This window comes from Pseudophryne corroboree, chromosome 3 (genome assembly GCF_028390025.1).
Source record: "Pseudophryne corroboree isolate aPseCor3 chromosome 3, aPseCor3.hap2, whole genome shotgun sequence".
Taxonomy (NCBI): Eukaryota; Metazoa; Chordata; class Amphibia; order Anura; family Myobatrachidae; genus Pseudophryne; species Pseudophryne corroboree.
Genome location: NC_086446.1, coordinates 191,059,862 through 191,086,556, shown reverse-complemented (window position 1 = coordinate 191,086,556; position 26,695 = coordinate 191,059,862). Strand labels below are relative to the sequence as shown.

At 48.9% G+C, this 26,695-nt stretch overlaps 1 protein-coding gene across 3 annotated transcripts in view; it reads right to left on the bottom strand.

Annotated features, from left to right (window-relative positions):
• LOC135055093 (heparan-alpha-glucosaminide N-acetyltransferase-like) overlaps positions 1-26,695 on the bottom strand; it is a 1,318,407-nt gene that overhangs the window by 1,207,940 nt on the left and 83,772 nt on the right. For all 3 annotated transcript variants that reach the window (XM_063958741.1, XM_063958739.1, XM_063958740.1), the window contains exon 2: positions 15,289-15,383. In XM_063958741.1, coding sequence (XP_063814811.1) covers positions 15,289-15,383 — 95 coding nt within the window. The remainder of the gene's footprint in view (positions 1-15,288; positions 15,384-26,695) is intronic.

Below are 26,695 nucleotides of genomic sequence, written 5' to 3'. Positions count from 1 at the left end.
GAGCTGCAGCAGGCAATGTCTACCGACATCCAGCACAATCTGTGCCTCTGCTGCAGCCCTTGTAGTCTTTTTTCCTCAGAAAAAGCTTTTTCTAGAGCTGCTGTGAGCAGCTCTTCCTGTTACATGCTTGGCAGCTCTTCCTGTTACATGCTTGCACTGCAAGCACCAACTACAAACTGAGCTCCTGTGCACGGAGGCGGGGTGATATAGGAGACGGCGCTATGCATCTTGGGAAGAAGGTCAAAGCTTTTGAGACTGTTGGTGCTTCGGATCAAGATCCTACTCTACACCCCTATGTCTATCCTTGTGGAGCCCAGTGTACCCCGCAGCAGAAAATCCTATTTTCTCTTACGTCCTAGAGGATACTGGGGTCCACATTAGTACCATGGGGATGTACCAAAGCTCCCATACCGGGTGGGAGAGTGCTGAGGTTCCTGCAGAACTGATTTACCAAACTGAATGTCCTCAGAGGCCAAAGTATCGAACTTGTAGTTCTTAGCAAACGTGTTTGAACCTGACCAAATAGCCGCTCGGCAGAGCTGTAAAGCCAAGACACTCCGGGCAGCCGCCCAGGAAGAACCCACCGACCTATTAGAGAGGGCCTGTAAAGATTTAGGAACCGGCAATCCTGCCATATAATAAGCATGCTGGACAATCAGCCTGATACAGCAAGCAATACACTGCTTTGAAGCAGGACACCCAATTTTTTGGGGATCATAAATAAGAAACAGCGAGCCAGATTTTCTGTGACGAGCTGTCCGCTTCACATAGATCTTCAAAGTCCTCACAACATCCAAGGACTTTGAGCTAGAAGAGGTGTCGGCAAACACCGGAACCACAATAGGTTGGTTGATATGAAACGCAGACACCACCTTAGGAAGAAATTGCTTTCGAGTTCTGAGTTCAGCTCTATCTTCATGAAAGGTCAATTAGGGGCTCTTGTGAGACAACGCCCCTAATTCCGGCACCCGCCTCGCCAAAGCCAAGGCCAACAGAATGACGGTCTTCCACGTAAGAAACTCTATGTCAACCTCCTGTAAAGGCTCAAACAATTCAGATTGGAGAAACTGCAACACCACGTTGAGGCACAAAGGGAGGTTGGATGTTCAGAACGCCTTTTAAGAACGTCTGAACCTCAGGGAGAGAAGCCAATTGTTTCTGGAAGAAAATGGACAAGGCCAAAATCTGGACTTTTATGGAGCCCAGGCATAGGCCCGCATCCACACCTGACTGCAGAAAAAGCAGAAACGTCCCAGTTGAAAGTCCTCCGCAGGGAATTTCCTGAGTTCACAAATATGGTGGTAATGTTTAGACGTTACACCCTTCCTCGCCTGGATCAAGGTAGGAATAACCATGTCCGGAATCCCTTCCAGGCTAGAATCTGACGCTCAACTTCCATGCCGTCAAACGTAGCAGCAGTAAGTCTTGGTAGATGAATGGCCCTTGTTGCAGAAGGTCCTCTCGAAGAGGTAGAGGCCACGGATCCTCTAGGAGCATCTCCAGTAGGTCCGCGTACCAACCCCTTCTTGGCCAATCTGGAGCAATGAGAATTGCTTGAACCTTTCCCTTTTTATTCTTTTGAGAATTCTTGGGATCAATGGAAGTGGTGGAAACACGTACACTTTCTGATAGATCCATGGAGTCACCAGAGCGTCCACCGCCACTGCCTGTGGGTCTCTCGACCTGGAACAGTACCGCTTGAGATTCTTGTCGAGCAAAGAGGCCATCATGTCAACTTGTGGAGTTCCCCACCGATGTGTCAGGCACCTGAACACCTCCGGGTGAAGGCCCCACTCTCCTGGGTGGAGATTGTGTCTGCTGAGGAAGTTCGCTTCCCAGTTGTCTACTCCCAGAATGAAGATCGCGGACAACGCCACAGCATGTCTTTCTGTCCAGAGGAGAATCCATGTTACCTCTGACATTGCTGCTCTGCTCTTCGTTCCGCCCTGGCGGTTTACGTACGCCACCGCTGTTACGTTGTCCGACTGAATCAGGACAGGTAGACCTCGAAGAAGGTTTTCCGCTTGCAGAAGGCCATTGTAAATGGCTCTTAACACCAGAACAGTTATGTGGAGACAAGATTCCTGGCTTGACCATTTTCCTTGGAAACTTCTTCCTTGTGTGACTGCTCCCCAGCCTCGGAGACTCACATCCGTGGTCAGCAGGACCCAATCCTGGATTCCGAACCTGCGGCCCTCTAGAACGTGAGAACTCTGCAGCCACCACAGGAGAGAAATTCTGGACCTGGAAGATAGACTTATTTTCCGATGCACGTGTAGGCGAGACCCGGACCACTTGTCCAGCAGGTCCCACTGAAACACCCGGGCATGAAACCTGCCAAACGGAATGGCTTCTTAAGCCGCAACCATCTTCCCTAGCACTCGAGTGCATTGATGAATCAACACTCTTGCCGGTTTCAGAATCTCTTTGACCATGCGTCAGATTTCCAGAGCTTTTTCCGCCGGAAGGAACACTTCCTGCAGTTCCGTGTCCAGGATCATGCCCAAGAAAGGCAGCCGAGTTGTCGGAATCAACTGAGACTTTGGCAAATTTAGAATCCAACCATGATGTTGCAGAACCGTCAGGGAGAGCTCCACATTTCTTAGCAACTGCTCCTTCGATCTCGCCTTTATCAGGAGATCGTCCAAGTACGGGATAATTGTGACACCCTGCTTGCGTAGGAGTACCATCATTTCCACCATGACTTTGGTGAAGACCCTCGGGGCCGTGGAAAGCCCAAACGGCAACGTCTGAAATTGGTAATGAGAATCCTGCACAGCAAATCTCAGGAAAGCTTGATGTGGAGGATATATCGGTACGTGTAAGTAGGCATCTTTTATGTCGACTGACGCCATAAAATCCCCCCCTTCTAGACTGGAAATCACTGCTCGAAGAGATTCCATCTTGAACTTGAAAGTTTTCAAATACAGACTGAGGGATTTTAGGTTCAGGATCGGTCTGACCGAGCCGTCCAGCTTTGGCACGACAAAGAGGCTCGAATAGAACCTTTCTCCCCGTTGGGACGGGGGAACCGGGACACTCTGTTGACACAGCTTTTGTATCGCAGAATTCACTACTTCCCTTTCTGGGATAGAAACTGGCATGGCTGATTTGAAAAATCGGTGGGGGGGCATCTCCTGAAACTCCAGTTTCTACCCTTGGGACACTATGTCTAAGACCCAAGGATCTAGGCCCGACTGAAACCAGACCTGACTGAAGAGTCGGAGACGGGACCCCACCGGCACGGACTCCCATAGGGGAGCCCCAGCGTCATGCGGTGTACTTGGTAGAGGTCGGGGAGGACTTTTGGTCCTGGGCGCCAGACACAGCAGGCGACCTTTTTCCCCTTCCTCTACCTTTTGAAGGAAGGACGAGCCCCTTCTTTTTTTGTAATTATTAGGCCGAAAGGACTGCATCTGATAATGGGGTGTCTTTTTCTGTTGTGCGGGAACATAAGGAAGAAAAGATGACTTACCCGCTGTAGCGGTAAACACCAGATCAGCGAGGCCATCACCAAACAAGACACTACCTTTATAAGGGAGAGCTTCCATAGCTTTCTTGGAGTCGGCATCAGCATTCCATTGATGAATCCACAGCGCTCTCCTGGCCGAGACTGCGGTTAATAAGAGTTAACCAAAGATTAACCCCGTAATATACAAACAAATCTAGAAAACCACAGCACTCACCACCCCAGAAGCGGGGTGCAATATCTGCACTCACAACTCATAGGGTGGGGTGCATGCAGCCCATGGCCACCAACCCAAATATATACAAACAGAAAGTTAACTCTTATTAACTGTGGTCACAGGCCTTTTCATGCACCCCTGTGTAATCTCACTTGTTCTAAACCTGTGTCAGCTGCTCCTTAGTAATTTATCAGCCAGTGTCAGGTGACTAGTGTACCTTTAAAAGCCATAAGATGCATGGCAGATACACATTAAACCTAGTGGGCATGTGTGCAGTATATTATGTTTGATACAGTTGCCAGGTTTTAATTTTTGAGACTTTGTGATAGTGTAGGACCTGCATGAAGGTGGGTTACCTTGGCGAGCGGTATGCAGGCTTCCGTGCATTGGCCAATTCACTAACTAAACCCCCATCATTTATTTATTGATGTTGTGAGGATAAGTGTGCTTGCTATGGTGAGTGCTGAACTTGCTGTTTGTATATATTTGGGTTGGTGGCCATGGGCTGCATGCACCCCACCCTTTGAGTGGTGAGTGCAGATATTGCACCCCGCTTCTGGGGTGGCGAGTGCTGTGGTTTTCTAGATTTGTTTGTATGTATATATATATATATATATATATATATATATATATATATATATATATATAGAGAGAGCACCAATTGACTGTGAACCCCCCCCCGTTTTGCTCCCCGTACTTGCTAAGGAGAGTGGAGGTCCGGGCCAGAGTCTCTGAATGCTCTGTGAAGAGAGAAAATGGCGCTGGTAAGCTGTGCGGGCTAAGCCACGCCCCCACCCGGCGCGCTGTAGTCCCGCTCAAATTCAAATGATTATACTGGCGGAGGTCTTATATGTAGTGCCTAGGCACTGATAACATGCTCTTTGCCAGTGTAAAAACTCCAGTAACCTGCTGCCCAGGGCGCCCCCCCTGCGCCCTGCACCCTGCGAGTGCCGTTGGTGTGTGTGTGGGAGCATGGAGCGCAGCGCGACCGCTGCGCTGTACCTCCGTTACTGAAGTCTTCTGCCGTCACTGAAGTCTTCTGTATACTCACCGGCTTCTTTCTTCTGGCTTCTGTGAGGGGGTTGACGGCGCGGCTCCGGGAACAAGCAGCTAGGCGCACCAAGTGATTGAACCCTCTGGAGCTAATGGTGTCCAGTAGCCTAAGAAGCAGAGCCCTTAACTCAGAAGAAGTAGGTCCGACTTCTCTCCCCTCACTCCCACGAAGCAGAGAGCCTGTAGCCAGCAGGTCTCTCTGAAAATAAAAAACCTAACAAAGTCTTTTCAGAGAAACTCAGGAGAGCTCCCCTAGTGTGTGTCCAGTCTCTTCTGGGCACAGAATCTAACTGAGGTCTGGAGGAGGGGCATAGAGGGAGGAGCCAGATCACACCCATTCAAAGTCTTATAGTGTGCCCATGTCTCCTGCGGATCCTGTCTATACCCCATGGTCCTTTTGGAGTCTCCAGCATCCTCTAGGACGTGAGATAAATTCTCTTGATTACTGTGTCCATGGGATGCCTCACAGCAACATCTGGTGGTGGTCACTAAGAATTGTTGTGTTAAAAAATTGGAGTAACAAGTATACAAGGCAAAAACTCCTAGGTACAGTGTCTTCCAGGAGTTTGATGTCCCGCTGATTCCCTTTGTAGGATATAGAAATGTAAAACGGCGTCCCGCTATACACATAGATGTACTGACTAGAATCACGTGTCAGATTTCAGGATAGCTTGTGGCTTAACGCAGCGTGATTACACTGATGTGAGGGATAGACTCGTGTTCTGTCGGTTGACCAATGTACCTGTGACAGGTCTGGTGGGAACAATCTGAGGAGATGTGTCTGCTTCCATTTTGGGACAACAGTCGCTGACTATCCCCTCCTTTGACAGGGATTTAATGACAGAACTGGTGCCGGGTCCCCTCTAACACTGGTAGCCACCCTGGGGTTTACCTGTGGGTAGTCTGTTTGTCTCCTGACTGGTGCCAGAATTCCTGTGTCCCCTGTCCATGACAGGTCTCTATAGAGACTGCCGCTGGAGTCAGGACACCGTGTTGGTTAGCTCACAATCTTAGGAGGGGGTGTGTCAGCTCTGGTCCATTAGTACCAACAGTCTATGAGGTAGGGACTTGCTTCAAGATCCTTCGTCAGTTCCTGTCCACAACCAATGAGGACTCGTCAGTTCCTGTCCACAACCAATGTCCACACTGTGTGAGGACTTGCCGTCTCCTGAGTTCTTCCCGGTTGCCATCACGTGACTGTATGCTGGTCAAAGCGGCAGCTGTGAGACTTAAGGCTTGATTGTCCATCAGCGGTTATGTCGGTAATTATTAGACCAATGCATTTCAACCCAAGGGCTACGGCCACAAATAGCGGCCAAGTGGGTCCCGTTCAGCGGGACCCACTTGGCCGGAAGGAGACTGCACATGGGCGCCTATGCAGGTGCCCAGATATGTGCGGCAGTCCCGTCGCCGCCGGATCCAACCGCAGCATGCTGCGGTGAGCCGGATGGCAGGACGACCGGATTTCAAGGTGAAAACATACATTTCAATGTATGTGTTCACACAGTGCGGCAATCCTGTGTGTCACTGGCCGGATCTTGTTCTGCGGTATCCCGCAGAACAGGATCCATGTGCGCACAAAACCCACATCCCAAACAAGCGTGTCTAGCGGGGAGGGGGATTTGTGTGCACACAGATCCTGTTCTGCGGGATACCGCAGAACAGGATCTGGACAGTGACACACGGGATTTTAATAGCACACAGCGCGGCACAGCCGCACTGTGTGAACACATACATTGAAATATACTGTATGTGTTCACCTTGAAATCCCGTCGTCCTGTCATCCAGCTGAACCGCAGCATGAGTTGTTGTTACCTAAAGGGGGTTACACACGGAGAGATCCGTGCTTCATTTCTAAGCAATCTGACTAGATTGCTTAGAAATTAAGCATGGATCTCTCTGTGTGTATGCCCCATAGTGATGCACGTCGCTATCGTCGGTACTAGATTGGTCTGCATGCAGGCACAATCTAGTAGATCGCTCACTTCACCACTGTGTGAAGTAAGCGTTCCCCCGTCCCATTCCTCGCTCAGCACACATCGCACTGTGCTGAGTGAGGGGGGGAGAGATGTGTGCTGAGCGTCCTGTGCTAGATTGCTAAGCACACATCTCCACGTGTGTACCCCCCTTTAGTATATGAAACAGTTTCAAATTTGTTACATTGTGTCTTCCTTGGAATTGGATTCTGAAGAAAGGACTGCTTGTAACAATTCACATCTTCTTTTCCATTTGAACAGATAAAAAAGTGTTGTACCTTCACATCTGGTGATCATTGTGCCTGCAAAAGGGGATTTACACTTACACTGTCACGGAGTGACTTCGCTGGTGGAGTCTCCAGAAGAAACAGACTGCCACAAGAGCAAGCATACTTGAGTACCTGGGCATTACACTTGTGTAGTGTGTTTTACAAGTGGTTCTAAATAAGTGGCCATGAGAAACTTTATCTGAAAATGCATGTAGCAATAGGGATCTGTCACTGACCTAGGTTGGAGGTGTTGTGAACTCGGGGGTTCTCCCGATGGTAGGGGAGAGGAACCACAGTTGGGTCGGAACAGGGATGGCCTGATATAGGTCTTCCTCATACAGGACTCTGACAGTAAAGCTTGGTGAAAATATTAAAGAACTTTATTGCAGGAAGAGAGCAACACAATGTCACATGGCAGAGAAGGAACGTATGGGGAAATGTCCAGGCCTATAGGAGAACTTGTAAGCAATGCTAAGGATTCCAGGAAAAGAAGTACTTGTGAGTGTTGGTACAAGATAATAAATGACTGAAGAACTTGTAAGTGATGTTTTTAAAGATACCGGTGATTTGAAGAACTGGTGAACGGTGGTTAAAGACTGACGATTTGAAACACTTGTGAGCGGTGATTAAAGACACTGATGATTTGTAGAACTTGAGAACGGTGGTTAAAGACACTGATGATTTGTAGAGCTTGTGAACGGTGGCTAAAGACACGGATGATTTGTAGAGCTTGTGAACGGTGGTTAAAGACACTGGCAACTTGCAAAACTTGGGAGCGGTGGTTAAAGACGCTGATGATTTGTATGACTTGAGAGCGGTGATTAGCCCGCAGCACACGCTGACTCCAAGAAGCACTGGTGACTGGATTGCAGAGAAACACACCAGCCGCAGTATACGCTGAACTGTGCAGCAACTGGCACCTGGAAGTGCCGGAGACACTGGGGTACGACTGCAGAGAGATACGTCGGGAACAAGAGCACTGGCATCCACGTCAGAAGAAAAGACGATACTCAGGCGCAGAGGCTCTGCCCGGCGTCCGACTTTGAATCTCGCGCCTTCGCTGGATTGGCGGAACAGTCCGATAACGTCACCTGCTCCCCGCCCACGTGATGCCGGGTGTCATGGCGGCACCCCTGCCCCGGGGAACCGCCGGGAGCCGCGCCAGCCAGACGCCGGAGCCCGTGGACCACCGAAGGCGGAGGCCGCAACACAGACCAGCAGGCACGCAGGGGTAAGCGTGGTGAACGTCACCTATGGCGTGTGACAGTACCCCCTCCTCCAGGAGTGTCCCCCGGGCACTTTCCAGGTTTTGTTGGATGTCTGGAATGGAAAATCCGCATTAGTCGGGGAGCCATAACTTCAGTAGCCTTGACCCAGCTCCTCTCCTCGGGGCCAAAACCTTTCCACTCCACTAAATACTGTAGATTCTTGTGAAGATAATGAGAGTCAAGAATAGCTTTGATTTTAAAGTCCGTTCCAGCTTCAGACTCTGCAGAGGTTGGCCTCGGGGACTTTAAATGGAACCGGTTTAAAATAAGGGGGCGAAGGAGAAAAACATGAAAGGAGTTTGGTATCCGGAGGTGGGAAGGCAATCCCAATTTGCAGACAACCGGATTCAGGACTTGTAACACGGGGTAAGGACCAATAAACTTTGGGGCGAACTTCATAGTGGGCACCCTTAACCGGAGGTTGCGGGTGGAAAGCCATACCCTGTCACCAACCTTGTATTGGGGAGCTGCTCGTCGCTTCCTATCCGCAAAGAACTTGTAGCGGCCGGAGACTCTCTTGAGATTAGCATGAACTCGACTCCAAATTTGACTGAAGTGCCGAAGAGTAGAGGCTGCAGCAGGAACATCCTCCGGAGGACAAATGGGTAATTCAGGAACTTGAGGATGGAACCCATAATTAATGAAAAATGGGGACTCACCAGTCGAAGAGTGGTACAGATGATTATGGGCAAACTCGGCCCATGGCAACAGTTCCACCCAATCATCTTGCGAGGGAGAGAGATTAAACACGGAGAAAAGTCTCTAAATCTTGATTGACGCGTTCAGTTTGCCCGTTGGTCTGTGGATGGTAAGCGGATGAAAACTTGAGTTTTATTTGTAAGGCCGTACAGAGAGCTCTCCAGAATCTTGCAGTGAATTGTACCCCCCGGTCAGAGACGATTTCCTGAGGTAAACCGTGCAGGCGGAAATGTTCACGGATAAATAACAAAGCCAACTTGGGCGCTGATGGTAACCCGGTCAAAGGTACAAAATGTGCCATCTTAGAGAAACGGTCGATAATTACCCAGATAGTATTGTGACCCTTGGAGAGGGGCAATTCAGTGACAAAGTCAATTGAGATATGGGTCCAAGGCCTCTGAGGAATGGACAGTGGATGCAACAACCCCGCAGGAGGCAAACAAAGAATTTTGTGCTGAGCACACTGAGGACATGAGTTGACATAATCTTGAATATCCTTCTTCATAGTGTCCCACCAGTAAGATCTTCATAGAAAGTACCACATCTTTTGAACTCCAGGATGACCGGAAAACTTGGAGATATGAGCCCACTGCAACAACCTTGGTCGAAATTTAGCTGGCACAGAGATTCTCCCAGGAGGAGGACCCAGAGCGGTGTTAGCCGCCGACATAGAAACTGGACTGAGAATCAAAGCCTTCTCAACGGAATTCTCCTCATCCGAAGCTGTTAAGTAACGGGATAAAGCATCAGCCTTGGTGTTAAAAGTCCCAGCCCGGTACTTAATGACAAACGAAAACAGAGTAAAGAAGAGCGCCCATCTAGCTTGACGGGGATTCAAGAACTGGGCCGTCTTGAGGTACAGCAAATTCTCATGATCAGTGAAAACTGTAATTAGGTGTTTAGCACCTTCCAAAAGATATCTCCATTCCTCCAGGGCAGATTTTATTGCCAAAAGTTCTTTGTCTCCAATGGTGTAATTCTGTTCCGCAGGAGAGAATTTGCAAGAATGGAAACCACATGGATGTAACTTCCCATCTGGAGCGTACTGCGAAAGCACGGCACCTATGCCTACCATGGAAGCATCAACCTCCAAAAAGAATGGTTTTGAAAAACCTGGTTGCTGAAGTACTGGAGCGAACATAAAGGCTGCCTTTAACTGAGCGAACGCTGCTATAGCTTCGGAGGACCAATGACTTGGGTCAGAACCCTTCTTGGTTAGGGCAGTAATAGGTGCCACGATGGTAGAGAATCCCTTTATGAATTTCCGGTAGTAATTTGCAAAGCCCAGAAATCGTTGTACCGCTTTCAAAGAAAGAGGCTGAGTCCAGTCCCGGATGGCAGTGAGTTTCTCTGGATCCATTCGAAGCTCCGTGCCCGAAATGATGTAACCAAGAAATGGAATAGAAGAAACCTCAAAGGTACATTTGGAAATCTTGCCATAAAGATGATTCTCTCGTAATCGAAGTAGTACCTCTTTGACCTGTATTCTGTGCTCTGTGAGATTTTCAGAAAATATCAGAATGTCATCCAAATATACCACGACACTTAGGTATAGCATATCCTGAAAGACTTCGTTAATGAATCCCTTGAAGACGGCAGGAGCGTTGCTGAGGCCAAACGGCATTACCAGGTACTCGTAATGCCCGTCCCTGGTATTGAAGGCCATCTTCCATTCGTCTCTCTGTCGGATACGTATCAAATTATAAGCTCCCCTTAAATCAAGTTTGGTGAAAACTCGGGCTCCGCGAACTCTATCAAAGAGCTCCGTAATGAGCGGCAAAGGATACTTATTCTTAATGGTGACATCATTTAGACCACGATAGTCAATACATGGTCTTAGCCCTTAGTACTTCACAAAAAAGAAACCCGCCCCCGCCGGGGAGGTAGAGGGGCGGATGAATCCTTTCTGCAGATTAGACTTGATATAGTCCGACATAGCTTGGGTCTCGGGTAATGATAAGGGATAAGTGCGACCCCGAGGTGCTATTTCCCCCGGAATGAGCTCAATGGGACAGTCATAGGGTCTATGCGGTGGTAGCAGATCGGCCGCTTGCTACGAGAACACGTCAGAAAACTCCCGATAGGCCTCCGGAATGAGCCCTTCATCTGACTTGGAAGATACACGGAGCGGATAGACAGGGGTGAGACAATTTGAATGACAAAAAGGACTCCAAGATGTTATTTGTGTCGAACTCCAGTCGACGTGAGGGTTGTGAGGTTTAAGCCAGGGAAGGCCAAGAACCAGATCGTGGGGCATCTCCCGAATCACTAGGAACTCCAGATGTTCTTGATGCAGAGCTCCCACTTGCAGTTTGATTGGTACTGTACAACTTGAAATCAGACCGTTAGAAATTTGTGTACCATTGATAGCAGTCAACGTAATAAGTCGTTCGACCGACCGTAGCTGAAAACCCAGATTCTGAGCACAGGAAAGGGAAATAAAATTTCCTGCGAACGACCGTAGCTGAAAACCCAGATTCTGAGCACAGGAAAGGGAAATAAAATTTCCTGCAGCCCCTGAGTCCAGCAGAGCCTTAACGGGTTTGGCTATTGACTCGGAGAACAGAGACACGGAGAGTAAACAGTCCACTGACGGAGGTTTAGAAGAAACCCCTAGCTCGACTCCTCCGGAACAAGCTAGGACTGCCCGTTTTCCCGGACGAGACTTGCAAAACTTGAGAAAATGATCCGCGGCTCCACAGTAGAGGCAGAGTCTACCCTCACGACGACGCTGACGTTCTTCTGGGGACAGCCGAGATCGATTAATCTGCATGGGTTCATCAGGACTTGGAATAACCGTTTGCTTAGACGGAAAAGATCGGACCCTTGATCGATCTGACCGACTACGTTCGTCACCTCGTTCCTGCATGCGAAGATCCACCTTTACACAGAGCGAGATCAACTGTTCTAAAGAAACCGGCAAATCTCTAGCGACCAACTCATCCTTTAGACGATCGGAGAGCCCGTTCCAAAAGGCAGCCCGAAGGGCATCATTATTCCAACGCAGTTCTGAGGCTATGGTCTGAAAATTAATCACATACTGTCCCACTGAACGAGAGCCTTGTCGGACACGAAGCAAGTCTGCAGAGGCAGCGGTCGTCCTGCCTGGCTCATCAAAGATCCTCCGGAATGACGCAATGAAATTGGTGTAACTAGAAACCAATGGATTAGATCGCTCCCATAACGGAGACACCCAATCCAACGCTGAACCCTCGAGCAAAGAAATAATGTATGCCACCTTGGACCGATCAGTAGGGAAGTTATGTGAAAGAAGTTCAAAGTGAACCTCGCACTGATTGAGAAAACCACGGCAATTCTTAGGATTCCCATTATAGCGAGAAGGAGTAGGGAGCTGAAGGCGTGACCTGGTTCCAGAGGAGTGTCAGCGTCCGGAGTCTTACCGGTACGCTGGGGCTGGCTTCCTTGGCGTTGTGCGGGCAGCGGCGGAGGTGGGCTGCTGCGCCGGATCCATGGGCAGCAGTAGCGGAGGTGAGAGGGTCCGCTCGTGGTGGCGGGACGCCGCTACAGCGGGTCGCTCTTGCTGAACCGTTGCTTGGAGACCAGGGGCAGTGAGCAATGTGGCTTTGCAAAAAGGTCTGCATTACTGGGCGCCGCCATGTTGGAGACCAAGTTTTAAGCATAGTTCCTGTTTCCGGTTTCTTCCAGCCAATCCAGGGGAAGCTCTCCCTATAAAAGGGGGCTGGTTTAGGACAGGGATGCCAGTGCTTCAAGTTACAACCCTGTTGTAGGTGCTTTAGCCTGTGCTCCCAGGATTCCTGCTGTATCTTGGTTCCTCCTGATCCTGCTTGGTCGGCTCTCTGTTGCTGCTGCAGCCCTGCCGTTTCTTGCCTGCTACTGCCTGTGGAAGCGCTCCTGGAAAACCCGGTCCAGTAAGACTCTTTGGGCACAGTCGGCCCCGGGTCCTCTGCCTCGTCTTTCAAGCCACACTCCACAGATCTCCTTCACCAGCCAAGCCTTTGTACCATTGACCACAGCCTGCAGATTATCTTCAAGCCTCGTTTTCCAAACCACAGTCCACAGTCCTTGTTTCCAGCCACGTTTTCAACTACCATCCACAGTTCATCATCTACAGTCTCGTCTTTCAAATCACAGTCCGCAGTTCTTCACCTCCAGCCACGTCTTTAACCATTGTGCTTCAGCCTCAGTTCCCTACCTCAGCTCTGTACATAATAAATACTTTCCATTGACTCTCAAATCCCGCCTACGTTCTTCATTGCTCCGTGTCCCATGCGACGGAACTATATCCAGCTCCCTCATCTGGTTCATTCACAGCCTGCTACCTCCTCGGGCAAATCTCAGCTGCCGGATCCTCAAACCCTGCCAGACGTGACAAGGAGGATGGAACATTACTAGAAACAACCACTGGAGCAGGCACTGGAGCTGGGGCCGGTACTACTGAAGCCAGAGAAGTCTGAATTTGATCCAGCCGGCCAGACAATTCCTGGAGATAATGCATCACCTGGCCCTGTGCTGCTTCCTGACTTTGTACTCGAGAAATCAAGTCCTGGATGGTACTTGCCTCTGGGCTCCGATCCCCCGGGTCCATGGGGCCTGAGTATACCGTCACTGACCTAGGTTGGAGGTGTTGTGAACTCGGGGGTTCTCCCGATGATAGGGGAGAGGAACCACAGTTGGGTCGGAACAGGGATGGCCTGATATAGGTCTTCCTCATACAGGACTCTGACAGTAAAGCTTGGTGAAAATATTAAAGAACTTTATTGCAGGAAGAGAGCAACACAATGTCACATGGCAGAGAAGGAACGTATGGGGAAATGTCCAGGCCTATAGGAGAACTTGTAAGCAATGCTAAGGATTCCAGGAAAAGAAGTACTTGTGAGTGTTGGTACAAGATAATAATGACTGAAGAACTTGTAAGTGATGTTTTTAAAGATACCGGTGATTTGAAGAACTGGTGAACGGTGGTTAAAGACTGACGATTTGAAACACTTGTGAGCGGTGATTAAAGACACTGATGATTTGTAGAACTTGAGAACGGTGGTTAAAGACACTGATGATTTGTAGAGCTTGTGAACGGTGGCTAAAGACACGGATGATTTGTAGAGCTTGTGAACGGTGGTTAAAGACACTGGCAACTTGCAAAACTTGGGAGCGGTGGTTAAAGACGCTGATGATTTGTATGACTTGAGAGCGGTGATTAGCCCGCAGCACACGCTGACTCCAAGAAGCACTGGTGACTGGATTGCAGAGAAACACACCAGCCGCAGTATACGCTGAACTGTGCAGCAACTGGCACCTGGAAGTGCCGGAGACACTGGGGTACGACTGCAGAGAGATATGTCGGGAACAAGAGCACTGGCATCCACATCAGGGGAAAAGACGATACTCAGGCGCCGAGGCTCTGCCCGGCGTCTGACTTTGAATCTCGCGCCTTCGCTGGATTGGCGGAACAGTCCGATGACATCACCTGCTCCCCGCCCACGTGATGCCGGGTGTCATGGCGGCGCTCCTGCCCCGGGGAACCGCCGGGAGCAGCGCCAGCCAGACGCCGGAGCCCGTGGACAACCAAAGGAGGAGGCCGCAACACAGACCAGCAGGCACGCAGGGGTAAGCGTGGTGAACGTCACCTATGGCGTGTGGCAGGATCACTGTGCCTTATAACCAATTCAGGGAAATGGTACTGATGATCGCATTTCAATTTATATTTCTCAAATTATTCCCCCCCCCCCCCCCCCCAAGAATATAACAGCTACATAATGGGGGAAAGATGCAATTATTGAGATTGCAAGGCTTGTCAGTGGGCCACGGAGATTGCTACTATATCAAGAGTCTCCCTGACAATCAGGGAGAGCAGGCAAGTATGTAGTACTGTACACGATTCTGTACAGTTTGCATTGCATTACACAGTCTTAAGCTGGGTACACACTGGAACGACGGGGATTCGTTCCGACGTCGCAACAAATCCCCATCAGCACAGATTGCCAGTTTACACTGGCACAACGTTAATGAAGAACAGAACAGCCATATTCAGTCCTTCATTAGCATAAACAGGGAAGCTAGTGACGGAGGCTAGGTTTGATGTGCAGCACATGAAACCTAGAGTCCGCGGGATTGCACAATCCTGGGTAGACACTGAGCGATGTAAGCGATATGTCATTCCAAAACGGCATTTTGGAACAACATCGCTCCAGTGTGTACACAGCCTTACTATTTTATATATTTATTTAATTTTGCCATTACTTCTTTTTTTTTTTTTTTTTTTTAAACAAGGAAAGCCCTGAATTGGGAACAAAAGTAAACAAACCAAAAAACAAGAAACCCAATGGGTGTCCAGCCCTGGAAGCAAGTGTGGCCTTACCTGATAGCAATAATCAGAGACATAGAGCAGAGTTATGGGCTCAGGAAGATAATTGTTCACGATTAATAAAGCTTCATCAAACTTCAGTTCATTAGCTAAGACAGAAAAATGTAAAACCAATGTTATTACATGTTTACACTGATGTGTATTATTTGTGTACATTACACAGGATTACAGAAGCTACAGAATACTAGTTCTTATGGGCGCCAGAAATTACACCGGGAAGATGTGGCAAACCTTGGATAAAGTACCATACAGGAAAAACCAAAATTATCTGCACACCATTGTATGAATAGATATTTGGTTACAAAGAACCAACAAGAAGAGAGCCCCCCCCCCCCCCCCCCCCTTGTATATTATTCATATGTTTGTAATGTATTAACAGGGGAGTGCTACCTATGACAACCATTCATATACTAGAGGACAAAAGAAAAAAAAAGGGGTTTTATTGGTAAGATGCACATACTGTATATCGTATTAAAACATCACTTTTATTAATTACATACAAATTTCCATCTTTGCGGATAGCTTAACAATAGTGAAATCTAGAGGTTAAAATAAGTTACACAGATTTAATAGTTGTGCTTGAATCAAAAATATGTGAAAATTATAATAAAGAAAAGGAAAAATGTTTGCTCCGTTTCTCTCTCTCTCTCTATATATATATATATATATATATATATATATATATATATATATATATATATATAATAAGAATTTACTTACCGATAATTCTATTTCTCATAGTCCGTAGTGGATGCTGGGGACTCCGTAAGGACCATGGGGAATAGCGGCTCCGCAGGAGACTGGGCACATCTAAAGAAAGCTTTAGGACTATCTGGTGTGCACTGGCTCCTCCCCCTATGACCCTCCTCCAAGCCTCAGTTAGGATACTGTGCCCGGACGAGCGTACACAATAAGGAAGGATTTTGAATCCCGGGTAAGACTCATACCAGCCACACCAATCACACCGTATAACCTGTGATCTGAACCCAGTTAACAGCATGATAACAGAGGAGCCTCTGAAAGATGGCTCACAACAATAATAACCCGATTTTTGTAACAATAACTATGTACAAGTATTGCAGACAATCCGCACTTGGGATGGGCGCCCAGCATCCACTAGGGACTATGAGAAATAGAATTATCGGTAAGTAAATTCTTATTTTCTCTAACGTCCTAAGTGGATGCTGGGGACTCCGTAAGAACCATGGGGATTATACCAAAGCTCCCAAACGGGCGGGAGAGTGCGGATGACTCTGCAGCACCAAATGAGAGAACTCCAGGTCCTCCTCAGCCAGGATATCAATTTTGTATAATTTTACAAACGTATTTGCTCCTGACCAAGTAGCTGCTCGGCAAAGTTGTAAAGCCGAGACCCCTCGGGCAGCCGCCCAAGATGAGCCCACCTTCCTTGTGGAGTGGGCATTTACAGATTTTTGGCTGTGGCAGGCCTGCCACAGAATGTGCAAGCTGAATTGTACTACAAATCCAACGAGCAATAGTCTGCTTAGAAGCAGGAGCACCCAGCTTGTTGGGTGCATACAGGATAAACAGCGAGTCAAATTTCCTGACTCCAGCCCTCCTGGAAACATATATTTTCAGGGCCCTGACAACGTCTAGCAACTTGGAGTCCTCCAAGTCCCTAGTAGCCGCAGGCACCACAAATAGGTTGGTTCAGGTGAAACGCTGAAACCACCTTAGGGAGAAACTGAGGACGAGTCCTCAATTCCGCCCTGTCCGAATGGAACATCAGATAAGGGCTTTTTCAGGATAAAGCCGCCAATTCTGACACGCGCCTGGCCCAGGCCAGGGCCAACAGCATGACCACTTTCCATGTGAGATATTTTAACTCCACAGATTTAAGTGGTTCAAACTAATGTGACTTTTGGAACCCAAAACTACATTGAGATCCCAAAGTGCCACTGGAGGCACAAAAGGAGGCTGTATATGCAGTACCCCTTTTACAACCGTCTGAACTTCAGGGACTGAAGCTAGTTCTTTTTGGAAGAAAATTGACAGGGCCGAAATTTGAACCTTAATGGACCCCAATTTCAGGCCCATAGACACTCCTGTTTGCAGGAAATGTAGGAATCGACCCAGTTGAATTTCCACCGTCGGGCCTTACTGGCCTCGCACCACGCAACATATTTTCGCCAATTGCGGTGATAATGTTTTTGCGGTTACATCCTTCCTGGCTTTGATCAGGATAGGGATGACTTCATCCGGAATGCCTTTTTTCCTTCAGGATCCGGCGTTCAACCGCCATGCCGTCAAACGCAGCCGCGGTAAGTCTTGGAACAGACAGGGTCCTTGCTGGAGCAGGTCCCTTCTTAGAGGTAGAGGCCACGGATCCTCCGTGAGCATCTCTTGAAGTTCCGGTTACCAAATCCTTCTTGGCCAATCCGGAGCCACGAATATAGTGCTTACTCCTCTCCATCTTATCAATCTCAGTACCTTGGGTATGAGAGGCAGAGGAGGGAACACATACCCTGACTGGTACACCCACGGTGTTACCAGAGCGTCTACAGTTATTGCCTGAGGGTCCCTGGACCTGGCGCAATACCTGTCGAGTTTTTCCCAACGGTTTATAATCATGTGGAAGACTTCTGGGTGAAGTCCCCACTCTCCCGGGTGGAGGTCGTGCTGAGGAAGTCTGCTTCCCAGTTGTCCACTCCCGGAATGAATACTGCTGACAGTGCTATCACATGATTTTCCGCCCAGCGAAGAATCCTTGCAGCTTCTGCCATTGCCCTCCTGCTTCTTGTGCCACCCTGTCTGTTTACGTGGGTGACTGCCGTGATGTTGTCCGACTGGATCAACACCGGCTGACCTTGAAGCAGAGGTCTTCCTAAGCTTAGAGCATTGTAAATGTCCCTTAGCTTCAGGATATTTATGTGAAGTGATGTCTCCAGGCTTGACCATAAGTCCTGGATATTCCTTCCCTGTGTGACTGCTCCCCAGCCTCGCAGGCTGGCATCCGTGGTTACCAGGACCCAGTCCTGAATGCCGAATCTGCGGCCCTCTAGAAGATGAGCACTCTGCAACCACCACAGGAGGGACACCCTTGACCTTGGTGACAGGGTTATCCGCTGATGCATCTGAAGATGCGACCCGGACCATTTGTCCAGCAGGTCCCACTGGAAAGTTCTTGCGTGGAATCTGCCGAATGGGATTGCTTCGTAGGAAGCCACCATTTTTCCCAGAACCCTTGTGCATTGATGCACTGAGACTTGGCTCGGTTTTAGGAGGTTCCTGACTAGCTCGGATAACTCCCTGGCTTTCTCCTCCGGGAGAAACACCTTTTTCTGGACTGTGTCCAGGATCATCCCTAGGAACAGAAGACAAGTCGTCGGAACCAGCTGCGATTTTGGAATATTGAGAATCCAACCGTGCTGCAGCAACACTACCTGAGATAGTGCTACACCGACCTCCAACTGTTCCCTGGATCTTACCCTTATCAGGGAATCGTCCAAGTAAGGGATAACTAAAATTCCCTTCCTTTGAAGGAATATCATCATTTCGGCCATTACCTTGGTAAAGACCCGGGGTGCCGTGGACCATCCATCCGGCAGCGTCTGAACTGATAGTGACAGTTCTGTACCATAAACCTGAGGTACCCTTGGTGAGAAGGGTAAATTTTGACATGAAGGTAAGCATCCTTGATGTCCCGAGACATCATGTAGTCCCCTTCTTCCAGGTTCGCAATCACTGCTCTGAGTGACTCAATCTTGAATTTGAACCTATGTATGTAAGTGTTCAAAGATTTTAGATTTAGAATCGGTCTCACCGAGCCGTCCGGCTTCGGTACCACAACAGTGTGGAATAATACCCCGTTCCCTGTTGCAGGAGGGGTATCTTGATTATCACCTGCTGGGAATACAGCTTGTGAATGGCATCCAAAACTGTCTCCCTGTCAGAAGGAGACATCGGTAAAGCCGACTTTAGGAAACGGCTAGGGGGAGACGTCTCGAATTCTAATTTGTACCCCTGAGATATCACCTGAAGGATCCAAGGGTCTACTTGCGAGTGAGCCCACTGCGCGCTGAAATTCATTGAGACGGGCCCCCCACCGTGCCTGATTCTGCTTGTAAAGCCCCAGCGTATACTGAGGGCTTGGCAGAGGCGGGAGAGGGTTTCTGTTCCTGGGAACTGGCTGATTTCTGCAGCCTTTTTCCTCTCCCTCTGTCACGGGGCAGAAATGAGGAACCTTTTGCCCGCTTATCCACGAAAAGACTGCGCCTGATAATACGGCGTCTTCTCGTGTTGAGAGGCGACCTGGGGTACAAACGTGGATTTCCCAGCTGTTGCCGTGGCCACCAGGTCTGAAAGACCGAACCCCAAATAACTCCTCCCCTTAATAAGGCAATACTTCCAAATGCCGTTTGGAATACGCATCACCTGACCACTGACGTGTCCATAACCCTCTACTGGTAGAAATGGACAACGCACTTAGACTTGATGCCAGTCGGCAAATATTCCGCTGTGCATCACGCATATATAGAAATGCATCTTTCAAATGCTCTATAGGCAAAAATATACTGTCCCTATCTAGGGTATCAATATTTTCAGTCAGGGAATCCGACCACGCCAACCCAGCACTGCACATCCAGGCTGAGGCGATTGCTGGTCGCAGTATAACACCAGTATGTGTGTAAATACATTTTAGGATACCCTCCTGCTTTCTATCAGCAGGATCCTTAAGGGCGGCCATCTCAGGAGAGGATAGAGCCCTTACAAGCGTGTGAGCGCTTTATCCACCCTAGGGGGTGTTTCCCAACGCACCCTAACCTCTGGCGGGAAAGGATATAATGCCAATAACATTTTAGAAATTATCAGTTGTTATCGGGGGAAACCCACGCATCATCACACACCTCATTTAGTTTCTCAGATTCAGGAAAACTACAGGTAGTTTTTCCTCACCGAACATAATACCCCTTTTTGGTGGTACTCGTATTATCAGAAATGTGTAAAACATTTTTCATTGCCTCAATCATGTAACGTGTGGCCCTACTGGAAGTCACATTTGTCTCTTCACCGTCGACACTGGAGTCAGTATCCGTGTCGGCGTCTATATCCGCCATCTGAGGTAACGGGCGCTTTAGAGCCCCTGACGGCCTATGAGACGTCTGGACAGGCACAAGCTGAGTAGCCGGCTGTCTCATGTCAACCACTGTCTTTTATACAGAGCTGACACTGTCACGTAATTCCTTCCAACAGTTCATCCACTCAGGTGTCGACCCCCTAGGGGGTGACATCACTATTACAGGCAATCTGCTCCGTCTCCACATCATTTTTCTCCTCATACATGTCGACACAAAAGTACCGACATACAGCACACACACAGGGAATGCTCTGATAGAGGACAGGACCCCACTAGCCCTTTGGGGAGACAGAGGGAGAGTTTGCCAGCACACACCAGAGCGCTATATATATACAGGGATAACCTTATATAAGTGTTTTTCCCCTTATAGCTGCTGTATAGTTAATACTGCGCCTAATTTGTGCCCCCCTCTCTTTTTTAACCCTTTCTGTAGTGTAGTGACTGCAGGGGGGAGCCAGGGAGCTTCCCTCCAACGGAGCTGTGAGGGAAAATGGCGCCAGTGTGCTGAGGAGATAGGCTCCGCCCCTTTATCGTCGGCCTTATCTCCCGTTTTTTTATGTATTTTGGCAGGGGTTAAATGCATCCATATAGCCCAGGAGCTATATGTGATGCATTTTTTGCCATCCAAGGTGTTTATTATTGCGTCTCAGGGCGCCCCCCCCAGCGCCCTGCACCCTCAGTGACCGGAGTGTGAAGTGTGCCGAGAGCAATGGCGCACAGCTGCAGTGCTGTGCGCTACCTTGTTGAAGACAGGACGTCTTCTGCCGCCGATTTTCCGGACCTCTTCTGCCTTCTGGCTCTGTAAGGGGGCCGGCGGCGCGGCTCTGGGACCCATCCAAGCTGGGCCTGTGATCGTCCCTCTGGAGCTAATGTCCAGTAGCCTAAGAAGCCCAATCCACTCTGCACGCAGGTGAGTTCGCTTCTTCTCCCCTTAGTCCCTCGATGCAGTGAGCCTGTTGCCAGCAGGTCTCACTGAAAATAAAAAACCTAAACTAAAACTTTCACTAAGAAGCTCAGGAGAGCCCCTAGTGTGCACCCTTCTCGTTTGGGCACAGAGATCTAACTGAGGCTTGGAGGAGGGTCATAGGGGGAGGAGCCAGTGCACACCAGATAGTCCTAAAGCTTTATTTAGATGTGCCCAGTCTCCTGCGGAGCCGCTATTCCCCATGGTCCTTACGGAGTCCCCAGCATCCACTTAGGACGTTAGAGAAATATATATATACACACATATACATATATATACACACATATACATATACACATAGTGTGGCCGAGACAGCATTTTTCCATGTGAAAGTAAAGTGGAGGATCCAGACCAGGCTTTGGAAGCAGTAGCAGAATCCCAGGTGTGTGATCAGCAGCACTTGGGATCTCCTGATATAAGGGTTTCTAGGGCAGAGTCACCATGGTCTTGACGGTGGACTAGCTACCCAAGTGATAGGCCGGGGTGTGTGGGTTAGACTAGGGACCACTGGAGCCTATCAAGAGTCTGCTATGCTGAGAGTGCCTGTATGTACTGCCTGTAATACCGACTGCATATGGACTTAACTTGCTATGAGGTGACCTGCTGTGCAAAATAACCACCGAAAGTGTTCATCTGAGTCCCCATGTGTGTGATCCTTGTCACAATACATACACACAGGTTGAGTATCCCTTATCCAAAATCCCACATTTTTGGGTCCCCTACTGAGATAATGACATATGTATTATATATATTATCTTTAAATATATATATATATATATATATATATATATATATATATATATATATATATATATATATACATATATACACACATACACGATTCTCCATATACCACGTCAATTACTAAATGTATACCCGGTCATTCAATTGAAACAGATGTTAACTTATCCGTAAAGACGGAAATTTTCATATTATAACAGTGATGCTTTAATACGATATGTGTGCACCTTACCACGACAACCCCTTTTTTCCTTTGTACTCTAAGTACCAACCCAATCAGCTTCTGTAATTTTAAAGGCTGTTTTAGAAAAATTGCAAAAGTTGATTGGTTGGTACTTTCTCTCTCTCCAACCTTTAATAAATCCCCCCGACACACACATGCACTCATAATCTGTAGCAATAATAAGGGCCTAATTCAGCATGGGTTGTAGTTGTGTGAAAAAATCACACAACTACAACCCTTCAAACTGGCATTTGGGGGTACGCCCAACACAGGGCAAGTCCGCCCCTCATGCTGGGTCCTGCACCCCTGCTAACATGCGAGTGATTAGGGCTGCCCTCTGCCTATGCAGCCAAGCTGCAAAGGCAGACGGCTACCGTCCATCTTTTGGGTTGCAGCGGCTGTGTGTGACGTCATTCAGCCGCCGCAGCCTGTCCCCCAAACGGTCCAGACATACCTGTGTTATCCATACTGCGCTACCCCCCAATGCCGCCCACTTAACACCGAGTCGGCGCCCCCATGCCAACGACCTCATTTGCATGTGTGAGATGCCGTGTGCGCACACGCAGTGCGGCTTCTGCGCGTGCACACACTGGAAAAGATGCGTTCCATGCTAAATCGGGACTCATTTAGCTGAGCATTTTGTGTAGATCTTGCTTACAGTAAGCCGCATTTAGACTAAAACACAATTACGAGATATGCAGTGACAGTCTATAAAATGGTTGCTATGGGGAACGTATCCACTGCATCTCTCTCAAAGGTTTGAAAACGTCTCCCCCAATGTGAACATATGTGCATCATTACTGCAGACACCCAAATCATTAAGGACCTTTTTCAAACACACTGAGCATAAGGTTTATTCTTATTATTTATACATAGCCACCTATATCTAAGATGTATTCAGAAAACCACCCTGACCCCCACATGCCTTTCCTGTATACGACTGCTCCTACAAATCTGCATTTATAATTATTTGTTTGCCCATCTTAAACTACAATGTATATAGCATTATGAAACAAAAAAAAACCACAGCATGGTAGTATTGAAGAGCCACTACCAAAGCAAGCCTTCGCAATGTATCATTCACTTGCAGTGAATTCACAGAACGTGTAGCGGCCATAAAGCCTTAGTGCATATAAGGAGACTTACGGTAGACTTACCATTGTTAAATCTCTTTCTGCGTTGGATCTTGATTCGAGACACCAACAGGCTAAAAACTTTGACTGTTCCCAGGATGCACTGCCTCTTCTATATAACCCCTCCTCCATGCACAGGAGCTCAGTTTTGTTAACCAGACCAATGCAGTAGCAGGTAAAGAGACGGTAGATGTTAATCACAGAGAACCACGTTCTCACGATAGGAGAAGGGACCAGCGGCTGATGCCATACAAACCCAAAGAAGCTAAGTGCATTAGGGTGGGCGCCATGTGGAATCCAGTGCACCTCGCAGGAAGAGATTTAACAATGGTAAGTCTACCATAAATCTCCTTTTCTGCAGCGGGGTACACTGGTATTCCACAGGGAATAACATTGGGGATGTCCTAAAGCAGTTCCTCATGGGAGGGGACGCACTGTAGCGGGCACAAGAACCCGGCGTCCAAAGGAAGCATCCTGGGAGGCGGAAGTATCAAAGGCATAGAACCTGATGAACGTGTTCACAGAGGACCAAGCAGGCGCCTTGCACAATTCTTCTGCGGACGTGCCACGTCGGGCCACCCAAGAAGGTCCAACAGGCCGGGTAGAATGAGCCTTGATAGCAGCAGGAGCTGGGAGACCAGCGTGCACATAAGCTTGTGCAATCACCATTCTAATCCATCTGGCCAAAGTTTGCTTGTTTGCAGGCCAGCCACGTTTGTGAAAGCCAAACAGTACGAAGAGGGAATTAGACCTCTGAATGGAGGCAGTCCTCTCCACATATATATGGAGAGCCCATACCACATCCAAAGACTTTTCTTTGGAAGACAAACCAGGAGAGCTAAAGGCCGGAACCACAATCTCTTGGTTAAGGTGGAAAGATGACACCACCCTAGGCCGATAACCAGGGCGAGTACGGAGAACTGCCCAGTCACAATGAAATATCAGGAAGGGTCGGACGACAGGACAAAGCAAAAGCCAACAGGAACAGGACCTTAATAGTAAGCCATTTCAGGTCCACAGAATCAAGAGGCTCAAAGGGAGACCCTTGCAGGGCATTAAGGACAACAGACAGATCCCATGGAGCCACAGGAGGGCATATGGAGGTTGTATCCGCAAGACACCCTGAGTGAGGTTATGAACGTCAGGAATAGACGTAATTTTCCTCTGAAACCACACAGACAAAGCAGAAATATGAACCTTGAGGGAGGCCAGACGAAGGCCAAAATCCAGGCCTTGTTGCAGAAAAGCCAGAAGCCATGAGGTTCTGAACTTATAGACATTGTAGGTAGTTCTTAGCAGCACACCAGGTGAAGTAAGAGTTCCAGACCCTGTGGTAAATCCGCGCAGAAGCCGGTTTACGGGCCTTCAACATAGTTTGGATGAGCGCCTCAGAGAAACCTTTTACCCTCAGGAGTGACGCTTCAAGAGCCACACCGTCAAAGCCAGTCTGGCCAGATCTAGGTAACACAAGGGCCCTGAACGAGGAGGTATGGGCATTGAGGAAGTAGTAGAGGACGTCCCATCGATAGACCCTGTAGGTCTGAGAAACAATGCCGTCTGGGCCACGCTGGAGCAACCAGAAGTAGCATTCCTCCTTTTTGCTTGAACTTTCGCAGAACCCTGGGCAGGAGTGACACCGGAGGGAACACGTATGGTAGTCGAAATTTCCATGGAATTGCCAGTGCGTCCACGAACGCTGCTTGAGGATCCTTTGGTCAGTGATCCGAAGACCGGAACTTTGTGATTGTGTCGAGCCGCCATCAGGTCTACGTCTGGTAGGCCCCACTTGTCCACTAGGAGTTGAAACACCTCCAGATGAAGGCTCCACTCTCCAGCGTGTACGTCCTGACGACTGAGAAAACCCGCTTCCCAGTTGAGGACACCCGGAATGAACACTGCCGATACTACTGGCAGATGGCGTTCCGCCCATTGAAGAATTCTGGACACTTCCATCATTGCTTTTCAGCTTCAAGTGCCGCCTTGACGATTTATGTACGCCACCACGGTGGTGTTGTCCGACTGTACTTGAACAGGCCTGTTCATTAACAGAGGCAGGGCTAGTTTCAAAGCACTGAACACTGCCCGCAGTTCCAGAATGTTGATGGGGAGGAGAGACTCCTCCTTGGTCCAGCGACCCTGGAGAGTGTGTTGCTCAAACACTGCGCCCCATCCCCGCAGACTGGCGTCTGTCGTCAGGAGGACCCAGTGGGGAATCCAAAAGGGACGGCCCCTGCTCAACTGTTGATCCTGGAGCCACTAGGACAGGGATAAGCGGACCTCCGGAGTCAGGACCATCATTTGAGACCTGATCCGCTGAGGCAGACTGTCCCACTTGGATAGGATTAACCGTTGGAGAGGGCGAGAATGGAATTGAGCATACTCCACCATGTCGAAAGTCGACACCATCAGGCCTAGTACTTGCATCACCGAGTGAACAGACATTTGTGGGCGAGAGAGGAAGTATATGATCCCGTCCTGAAGCCTCAGAACCTTTTCTGGAGACAGAAACAGCCTCTGGCTGAGCGTATCCAGCAGGGCCCCCAGGTGCATCATGCGCCGCGCAGCGACCAGGGAGGACTTTTTCCAATTGATCAGCCATCTGCGGGCTGTGAGGAATTGCATCGTCAGCTGGAGACTCAGGAGGACATCTTGGGAGCTCGCCAGGATCAGCAGGTCGTCCAGATACGGCAGGATCCTGATACCCTGTTGACGGAGATGAGCTGTCATCATGGCCATGACCTTGGTGAAAATCCGAGGGGCTGTAGTCAGTCCAAACGGCAGAGCCCTGAATTGATAATGGAGGTTGCCAATAGCAAACCGCAGATATTGCTGATGCGAAATGGCAATAGGTATATGCAGGTAAACATCCTGTATATCCAGGGATACCATGTAGTCCACAGGTTCCATGGCTAGTACAATGGAGCGCAGTGTTTCCATACGGAACATGGAAACGCTCACAAACTTGTTCAGTGACTTGAGGTTGAGAATAGGCCGGAAAGACCCGTTGGGTTTAGGTGCTAGAAACAGGGTCGAGTAGTAGCCCATCCCTGTTTAGACCGGCACCACCACTCCTGTCTCCAGGAGGGATTGGACAACCAAGTGTAGAGCTTGCGCCTTCAATGGGTCAGATGGGATGACCATTGTGCAGAACTGGCGAGGGGGATGTCTCTTGAAAGAGACCGCGTACCCGTGAGAGACAACTTCCTGCACCCACATGTCTGAAGTGGTTCTTAACCAGACCT